The following is a 9,398-nucleotide window of genomic DNA, read 5'->3' as shown; positions in this document are numbered from 1 at the left end:
CAGTGTTCCCTCTAAGCTGAGTTACTGTGAGCTAGCTCACAGTTTTTCAGACTCCAGCTCACACATTTTTTGTCTTAGCTCAGGAAGGATGGCTCCAGAGCAAGCTAATTTATGCAGCAGCCAAATCGCTCGCTCACAACTTTAATGCCAGTAGCTCACAAAGTAGAATTTTTGCTCACAAGACCCCACAGCTTAGCGGGAACATGGGGGGGGGGGAGTGCTTTCCAAATCACCTCAGTATCCCTTTGCTGGCCTGCAGCTTGTACCTCTGAATATAACCAGCAGGGGAATGCCAGCATTTAGAGGCGCATGGTAAGCCACAACTGAAAGCAGAATGGGAAAAAGAATGGGCCTCAGCCTGACCCATCGAGCCAGTTCTCAACTCCAGGGGGCAGAGGTTGCATCCAGGGGTGGGGCAAGAAGTAGGAAGGACCTCCACCAAGCTGGGGCCAGCTGCTCCTCTCCATCTTTTTTGCCATTCAGTGCAGCAACAAAAAAGAGGGAAGCAGCCAGTCCTGGAGGCTCTTTCATGGCATAAACCTCTTGGCTGGTTGCTCTTCTCCATATCCAGGTTACTGAGGGGTGTGAACCTTTGACCCATTCAGAGCCCTTAGCTGCAGGTATGCGATGCTGGACTGCCCGATTTGGTGAGCCGCGGCATTAGTTTTAGGCGGAGTGCTGCCGCTGCCCTCCAGAACGGTCTCAGAGTCCCGAGAGAGGAGCGGAACTCCTCCGGAGACAGTTGGAAGATTCGGGGGCGGAGCCTGAGGAAGGCGGGGTTTGAGGAGGAGCTCAGCAGGACAGAATGCCGCAGGGGCCACTGTCCGAAGCAGCCGTTCTCCTCCCGGAGGGGTCCGATCTCTGTAACCTGGAGATCGTTAGTCATTTTGGAATATCTGCAGGTTGTGTAGGTGGGCAGCCCGAGCGAGAGAGGGCCCCCAGGCGCTATAGAACAGGGAAGCGGGCTACTGCCTTTCAGCTGGAGGAAAGGAGGGTATGGGTGTCTCTCCCTCCGTCTCTCTCAGTATGTCCTTTCCCTCCATCCCCCACACAGTCGTCACTCATGGATCTTGCCGATGTCTTCACCACCCCACCACCTGCCGCTGACCCCTGGGGTGGACCTCCTGCCCCCGCTGACCCTTGGGGTGGCTCTGCCCCAGGTGTGCCCGCAGCTCCCGCCGACCCCTGGGGACCGTCTGCTACTGGCGCAGCCTCTACAGGAGGAGACCCGTGGGGACCCCCTGCAGCGCCCCCTGCAGCCCCCTCGGACCCATGGGGAGGCCCCTCAGCTGCAAGCACTGACCCCTGGAAGCCTGAAGGTAAGCACACGGGCATCTAGGAGGCTGGGGGAGACCTTGTGCAGCATATTTAAACCAGCTTTTGATTATGCCCAATATCAGAGTCTAATAGCATCATTCTTCCTAGACTCCCCGACTCCCCTGAATATTATCATCACCATCGTATGGCATTGTGTGTAGTGTAGCCAGGAGTTCCTAAGATTGTCAGCCAGAAGTTCTAGCTCTTTTAGCATTATGTACCACTAGATGGCGAGCTAGACTTGTTTTTGGGGGTGAGGGAGTTCTGAGAGAACTGTGACTGACCCCAGGTCACCAGCTTGGCTTCACATGGAGGAATGGGGAATCGCCTTTCATGGTATAGATGGGTTTCTTTTCTTCTCAGAGCTTAGGAGATTACTATTAACTAAGGTCCAGGGCGTGGGCTGGGTTGTGCAAGAGGGCCAGAAGCAGAAGCTTAGCAGGTGTGTTTGAGCCTGACACAAACAAAGGAATTTTAAAGGGAAACTATAGTTTGAGATTGCTGAACTCAGATTAATTCACAAGTTCTGAACAATGGACACTGCTCTCCCACCCACCCCCCGACATAGGATTCTTCTCTCATTACAAATGCTAATTCCCTGCCCCCAGGTATGTCCCGTCTTCTCTGAAGAAGCTGATTGCAATATACATAGTACCTTTGCTCTGAACAAGCTGATTGCAGTATACATAGTACCTTTGCTTCCCTTGCAAGCATTTGTTACAACAACCCTCCCACCGTCTGACTAGGATAATAGGACTCAGGTCTACGCTTCTGATCTACTATGTCTAGGGGACTTTGACTCTCGAAGGCTTATGAGCCTGAAACTCTTCTTAGCCGCTGAGGCGCTCCTGGACTCCAATCTTAACTTGTTCTCCTGCAGACCGACACGGCTACCCTTTGAAACTACGTTCGGTCTTACAAACACCGCTAATTGTAATTTATTTCAAAAATAATAATGAATACAGTGAAGGATTACTGTCTAAAACACAGAACTTGCACGTCTGTCGTTATCCAACCATTACAGATGCTAAGGACCGAAAGATCGCAAATATAGCAGCATCTTTCTCCAGCTCGGTGTGAAAAGTGGGTCTCAAGGCCTGTCCCACACATCTCTTCCGACACTGCCCCTTTGTCACTTTCTACGTGCCTGTCCGTGGCTCGTCTTTCGGGTTCCCCCCTGCCCCCCCCCCATCTTTGCAATGGACTATCCCCCCCCCAGTCCTTGCGAAACAGGCTCTGATATTCCTATCTCCTCCCAGGTGGGGGTCCCACCGGGACCACAACAGTACCACCCACAGACCCCTGGGCGTCTGGTCCAGCTCCGGCATCCCAAGGGAAACCTGCACCCGATCCTTGGGCTCCAGCATCAACGTTCTCAGACCCCTGGGGTGGCTCCCCTTCCAAACCCAGCACCAACGGCACCGCAGGTGAGGGGAGAGTCGGGCGTCAGGAATCCCTGGCTTTGGGGTGGGGTGGGGTGGGAGCAGGCTTTTGAGCCAGGATTTTGTCCCAGAAGGTGCGAGGAAGGGAAGGAAGCGAGGGCCGTCGGGCCAGGATGGGAAGGCATGGGAACGGGCCCCTTCCTCCCCCCCCCTTCTCCCTGCTAATCCTCCTGCCCCATCCCTTCCCTTCTCCCTCCCCTCCTCCAGCTGGCGGAGGCTTTGAGCAGTTTGGCGGCCCCGGCGATGGGGACGAGTTCTCGGATTTCGACAGCCTGCGTCCGGCGCTGCCCAAATCTGGGAGTAGCACAGGTGAGCCCTGCTCCCTGCATGGCTCTGCCTTTTTCGCCTCTGACCCCGGCGCCCTTGCATGTCCTCCACCGCCTTGACTGCCTTTCCCCCTGGCCCTGCCTAGGGGCCTTGTTCCACGTAGGACTGGACTGGTCCCCCCCCTCGCTGGCCCTCTGTGCCAGCCCCTCCCTGCTTGCCGCTTGGCACCCCAGAAGGGCAAACCTCGTTCCCGCATGTATTTCAGGGGGGGGAGGGGTGGCTGTGTCTCGCCAGTTTCTTCAACTTGGGCCTTGCCACTTTAGGTTTCACACAACTTCATCGGCGCTGGGAGCATCGAGCGCAGAGCTGCCCTTTGCCGGCGGCGCGTGGCTGTGTGTACACGTGTCTGTTTTCCTGAATAGTCTTCTCCCCTCCTTTTTTTTCTTGTCTCCACCACTCCCTGCTTTCCTTTTCTTCCACCTCCCTGACCCCAGGTGAGCTGTCACTCTTAGCTGGGGAGGTGCCGATTTCACGGGCCGGCATTGGCACCGACAGCCCCAATGCTTTCGACATGGCGACCGTGGGTGGATCGTTACCCGAGGCCTCCAAACCGACGCGCAAGACCCCGGAGTCGTTCCTGGGTCCCAACGCTGCCCTCGTCGACTTGGACTCGTTGGTCAGCAAGCCCTCCGTCGCCTCCAGCGCCGCAAAGGCCTCCAACCCCTTCCTGCCGCCCGGTAAGCACTCGGATCCCTGGGCAAGGGCGACCTGTGGATCGCAGCAGGATCTGAACTTCTCCTTGGCTTTCTTGGGCTGGGAAAAAGAGCTGAGTCCTGCTGCCCTCTCAGAGCCTGGAAGGATAGAGGTGGGGCCGGTAGCGGTACTCTGGTTCTCGCTCCACGGGCTTTGGTGTTAGGAGCAGGATTGCAAACGGAACTGTACGGAGTCGGTACGAAAACTTTGTTCCAAGGTCATTCTTTTTGTCCCGTGGCCAGGAAAAAAACAACAACTGGATTGCACAAACTAAGCGTTTTTGTGTGATCTTGTTAGACCTGTATAGTTGATTCTAATAGGGGAGGGATCTGCACAGCACTGAAGGCTCACCCTCAAACTGGAAATCAGTCAGGCCTTACATTTTCTGCCGTTACTTGGCACTTGTAAGGATTAGAAAACTTACCTTTCCATTTTAGAGCTACTTCTACAAGGGGGTAGGGGGGCTGTGGCCCAGTGGAAGAGCCTCGGCATTGCACGCAGAAGGTCCCAGGTTCGATCCCCGGCATCTCCAGTTAAAAGGACCGGGCAGGAGGTGATAGGAAAGGGCCTCTTCCTGAGACCTCGGAGAGCCCCTGCCCGTCTGAGTGGACAATCCTGACCTTGATGGACCATGATCCAGTAGAAGGCAGCTCCGTGGCTTCACGTGCCGCCATCCCGGAGTTGGGACAGAGCGGCCGTGAACTAGGACCGCCAGGTTCTCCAGGGCCGCCAGCCTCTGAGTCTCTCCTGGATTCTCGGGCGAAATGGGCAGTGTTTGGTTTTGATGTGGGAGGTTCTTGCCGCGACGCTGTGATGATAAAAAGCAAAGATGAGGATCAAAAGAAGACCAGGATCTGTGGGCGGCCGCCTATAATGGTTGCTTTTAAGGTTTTCACCGCTTGGGACCTGGTGGGCTGAAGCAGGGTACAGCTGGCATTTGGGACCCTCCGGGTGGCTCTGAGCAGGGGGGGGTCCTGTAGGGACGGGGAGCAGGTGGAGGTGGGAGCTCGTTGAGTCACGGCAAGGGAGGCGGCAGTCCCGGGCTTCCCTCATAATGACTCCCCCCCCCCCCCCCCCCTCTCTCTCTCATCTCTGCCGCAGGTTCTGCCGCCGCTCCCGCCCCGTCTGCCTCCGCCACGAACCCCTTCCAGGCAACGGCCGCCACCCCCCTTTCGCTCAACCAGCTGCGCGTCAGTCCGGTTCTCCCTCTGTCCCAGCCAGCACCCCCGGCTTTTCCCGCCACGGCCCCCATGGTCTCCGTGTCTCCCATGGCCCCCGGCATGCCCCTCGCCTCGGTCTCCCCAATGGTGGGGGTGCAGCCCTTGGGGGCCGTTCCGCCCATGGGCCTCCCTGCCATGGGGCTGCCCCCTCCCACCATGCCTCCAGCCGGCATGGTCCCCAGCAGCACCTCGGCCTCCACCCTGGGGAGCACCAACCCGTTCTTGCTATAATCGGTGGGAGTCTTTGTCCTGTGGTGAACCACCCCTCTCTCTCCCCTTCCCCCTCCCCGCCCAGTTGTATTTCCAGAGGGCGCCGCTGCCGCCGCCCCCCCAAAAAAAGAAATTTCACGGCTGAATGGGACAGCCGGGGTGGGGTGGTGGAAAAGGAAGGAGAGAGGCAGGACTTTTTATTTCGAGCTCTTCCACCCCCTCATTTCAGGGGCTGGGCAGACGTCCCCCCATTTGTGTTGGTAGAGGCCAGGCGGCCAGGGTCCCTCCGTCCCCCAACCACTTTGGCCTTTAGGGTGGTCGGGAGGGTCCGTTTTTGCTGCAGTTCCAGAAGCAGCAAGTGGCAACTCACTACAACCCTACGGGAGGCCAGGGTGACCTATGCAGGGGAGAGAATTAGAAACTGGCAAAACAAGGGTAGGGGGTAGAGGTGGCTCTCTCTGTCTCTCTCTCTGTCTCTCTCTCTCTGTCTCTCTCTCTCTGTCTTTGTCTCTCTCTGTCTCTCTCTCTATCTCTCTCTCTGTCTCTCTGCCACCCTCCCCAGTTGTCACAATATCTGCCCCACCTCTTGAGGCAGTGTTAAAACAGGACATCCCCTTGCACACTGTGCCCCCCCCATGTCTCTTTCCCGCCCCTGCGAAAGGGAGTCAGAAAGGGAAAACGCCAACCCCCTACCGCTAGGCCCTTCCAAATCAATTCACAATGGGGGGCAAGCGCTAACCTTTTTATTATCATTTTCCCCTAGACTTCTCCCTTTTCCAGATGTGTTACTCCACGCCCCCCACCCCTCCGTTTTCCCATTTTAGCTGGGACCAGCCCTCCTCTGCCTTTTGTGTTTTTTTTTCCCTTGAAGGGTAGGACTAGGGCAAAATCAGTCAGGCCTCCTCACTCTAGAGGGCCTGGTCGAGGCAGAGGGGAATCGTTGGTCTGTCTCCTCCAGCCTTGGGGCCAAGAGGGAAACCACTAACCGAAGGCCAAAGCTGGATCTCGAGCAGGGAGCCGAGCCGGCCTACCTGGGGCGGGGCCATGCCTGAAGACCCGCCTTCAGTAACCTTCCAGTTGGTCCTTTAAGAGAATCAATCACCTTTACACAAAGCATGGAACCCTGTTCAAAGTGTCATGCCTTTGGGGAGCCTTGAAACATTCGCCGCAGCCTACTGCAGAGGAGGAACCCAGAAGCCGTCCAAGGAGTCTAGAAACCGTCAAAGGGAGCTTTCCTGGGGCTGGAGAACAGTTGCAGGAGCGCCAGTGCTGGGGGCCTGGAGACTAGCGAAGGCCTCTTGCCCATCTGGTAAAGCCGAGCCGCCCCTTCTTCACCCCACCCCAGTCTGTGGACTCGAGCAGCCCGGACCCAGGACGCCTTGGACTCGTGGATTGAGGGAGACGCTTTCCCTGCCCCCCTGTGCACATTGCTTGGAAGGTGGGGGGCAGGGGTCCGTGCACCCAGGAACCTGTCCAGCAGCACTCTTCACAGGGGTGGCGTCCAAACACAGTCGGTGCTCTCACTCTTCTGGGCGCGATCCGCTCTTCTCCCCACGCGGGGTTCTCTTCTCATGCCACCATTTGCGACATGTCCCGAGGGCCTGCCGGGAGAGGCACCGTGGATTTACAAATGAAACTTTTAACTCTTTTCTCCCCCACCCCACCCCTGAACTTTCGTCCCGGACAAGCGCAGTGTTTGCTGGGGAGGGGGAAGGATAGTTGAACCCCTTGGACTGGTTGAAAAACATTATGGGGGGTGTGTGGAGTCTTGGATGATCGTATCCCCTCCTCCCCTTCTGTGTCAGCAGCTTGTGGGGGAGAGAGGGTCAAAGCCTGTGTGTGTGTGTGCGCGTGTGTGTATGCGTGTGTGGTGCTGCTGTAAGTGATTGTCCGTTCCTGTTTTTATGTTGGGGGGGGGCACTCACTCATAAGCATCCAGGACAATCTGCTGAATCCCTCGTTCCTGCCCCCTCCCCGTTCCCTGCAATTGTTTCCAAAGTGGGTGGCGTATGCTACCCCCCCCCCCCCGGATCGATCAATCAATCATGTTTAGGGATATTTTCCCACTACAATCCTCCGTATATTTGAAGAATTATTGTGTCATTGGTCAGGGGCTTTGGGAGAGTTAATCTTGGCTGTGTACGACCCTCCCTCTCTTGGCTCTTTTCCACCTCTACCCATACCACACACACACACACCCCACCGCTCTGGTATGCGTCAGAAGAAAAAAAAAAAAACCTCTTAATGAAATGAAATAAATGGAAGTTCTTCTATGGCACCTGGAGGCTTGGCACCTGGGCTAGCTTTTGTTGCCGGGGTGGGGGTGGGGGTAGGAGGGACGTTCCTCCGTTTACACCGTTCTGTTTCTGTTGTATAAGAGCCGTTAAAACTTTTGGAACTCGTTTTGTTGTGTGCCGTCCAGTGTCAACAGAATCATGGGGGTTTTCCAGGCAGGAGACAGACAGAGGTGCTTTGCCGTTGGCTTCCCCTGCAGAGCCATCCCCGCCAGCGATCGCCCATCCAAGTACTGACCGTAGCCAATCCTGCTTCGCTTCCAAGTACTGATGAGTCTGGGCTAGGCCAGGCTATCAGGCGGCTCAGTTTTTGTTCGGGAGGCCTTTTTTTAACACGGAGCATTCTGATGGGTGATCGTCCACCTGTGGTCTGAAGTGGTCCAGCTCATGCGGCCGCCTCATTTCTGTGTGCGCGTGAGCTGGGCCTCGGTGACGCAGAAGTTAGGGAGAATGGGGGGTTCAGCCGTGAATGTGGCTCAAGCCCAGCACTTAAAGCTGGAACCAGCCGGGAAGGTTCTTGGTTGTTCAGAACTTGTTTGCACAGCCGCAGGTCGGAAAAAGTGGCCCGAAGCTCCTGAAATAAATACTGAAATAAAAGCTCCTTTAATAAAAGCCCTTGTGGCCCGAAGGTCCTGAAATAAATACTGTGGCACCTTGGGGATTACCAAGAGGGCAACCCAAAGCCCTTTGCTCTCCCCACAAGTGTTGTGGATGGTGCTCACCAGAGAGAGCTTCCCTGCCCATTAGAATACAGGTATGGCAACAGCTGCTCATTTTACCACCGTTTGACTGTCTCTTGGTAACTCTTCAGTCACTTCTGTTTCTGATTTTTTTTCTCTCCTCATGAACACGCAGGCGACTCATGGCGGACCCCATAAGGTTTTCAAGGGAAGAGAGGTTCAGCCGTGGTGTGCCATTGCCCGCCTCCACGTAGCAACCCTCGGCTTCCCTGGTGCTAACCAGGGCCGACCCTGCTTTGCTTTGGAGATCGGGCTAGCCTGGGCTATCCGGGTCAGGGCCTGCCTCTGATGGGCTCCTGGGATTAGTAGACAACTCAGAGCCTGAAGGCTCATCCTTCAGGGTGGCTAATGGCCTAGATTCAACACACTTTGGCACGTCCCTGAACTCTGAGGAAATTGTCTGTGTTGGAAAAGGAAAGGACTGGTCCGTAGTGCCAAGGCTGGCTGGAGGAGACCAAGGCTGGATGGTGGAAGACCTTCTGAGTCGAGTGTCTGTATGTGACCTGAGGGTCAGCTTGCACAGGCATGGGCAGAACTTGGTTGCTCCTCAGCTACATGGTGGCTCAGCTAAATAATGAAGTGGCTCCGCTGAAAAGCATCGAGGGCAATATTGAAAGCCAAATTTTGTGTTGAAGCACGGGGAGAAAGGGTCTCACAAATTCCATTTCTGCCTATGCAGGAGCTTGGAAGTTTCGTGGTTGTCCTCCTGCTGCCACCAACTAGGCATTAAGAGTATCTCCTAGTGGAGGACTGGTACTCTAGCATTCTTTCTTGTACTGCAGTTTAAAGGCTGCACCTCGGCTTAGATTTGCTTGCGCCAGCTACCCTGGGGCGGACAGACAAACTCGTGCACTGTGGGGATGAAGGGATCAACCTCTCCTCCATCCTCCTAGGTAAGTGTGCCCAAAAAGGGCTTGATGTGGGCACCAAGATCAGTCTTCTACCCTGGGGCGGACAGACAAACTCGTGCACTGTGGGGATGAAGGGATCAACCTCTCCTCCATCCTCCTAGGTAAGTGTGCCCAAAAAGGGCTTGATGTGGGCACCAAGATCAGTCTGCCGATGTCCTTCAGCACTAAGAAATTTAATAAATAAAAAGCACGCACACAATTTTGAAATTGCAATGCAAATGAGCAAAGATCAAAAGAAAGCGAT

General features: G+C 55.7%; 1 protein-coding gene across 3 annotated transcripts in view; it reads left to right on the top strand.

The window, feature by feature from the left end:
• EPN1 (epsin 1) overlaps positions 1-7,496 on the top strand; it is a 35,227-nt gene extending 27,731 nt beyond the window's left edge. For 2 of the 3 annotated variants that reach the window (XM_015412077.1, XM_015412076.1), the window contains exons 8-12: positions 1,055-1,319; positions 2,577-2,744; positions 2,967-3,068; positions 3,521-3,763; positions 4,881-7,496. In XM_015412077.1, coding sequence (XP_015267563.1) covers positions 1,055-1,319; positions 2,577-2,744; positions 2,967-3,068; positions 3,521-3,763; positions 4,881-5,230 — 1,128 coding nt within the window. In that variant the 3' untranslated portion in view covers positions 5,231-7,496. The remainder of the gene's footprint in view (positions 1-1,054; positions 1,320-2,576; positions 2,745-2,966; positions 3,069-3,520; positions 3,764-4,880) is intronic. The other variant, XM_015412079.1, reaches the window with a different exon arrangement.
• The last annotated feature ends 1,902 nt before the right edge of the window (positions 7,497-9,398 follow it).

The sequence above is a fragment of the Gekko japonicus genome, unplaced genomic scaffold, assembly GCF_001447785.1.
Source record: "Gekko japonicus isolate JY-2015 unplaced genomic scaffold, Gekko_japonicus_V1.1 scaffold1400, whole genome shotgun sequence".
In the NCBI taxonomy this organism is placed as follows: domain Eukaryota; kingdom Metazoa; phylum Chordata; class Lepidosauria; order Squamata; family Gekkonidae; genus Gekko; species Gekko japonicus.
This window is presented reverse-complemented; position numbering and strand designations above follow the sequence as displayed.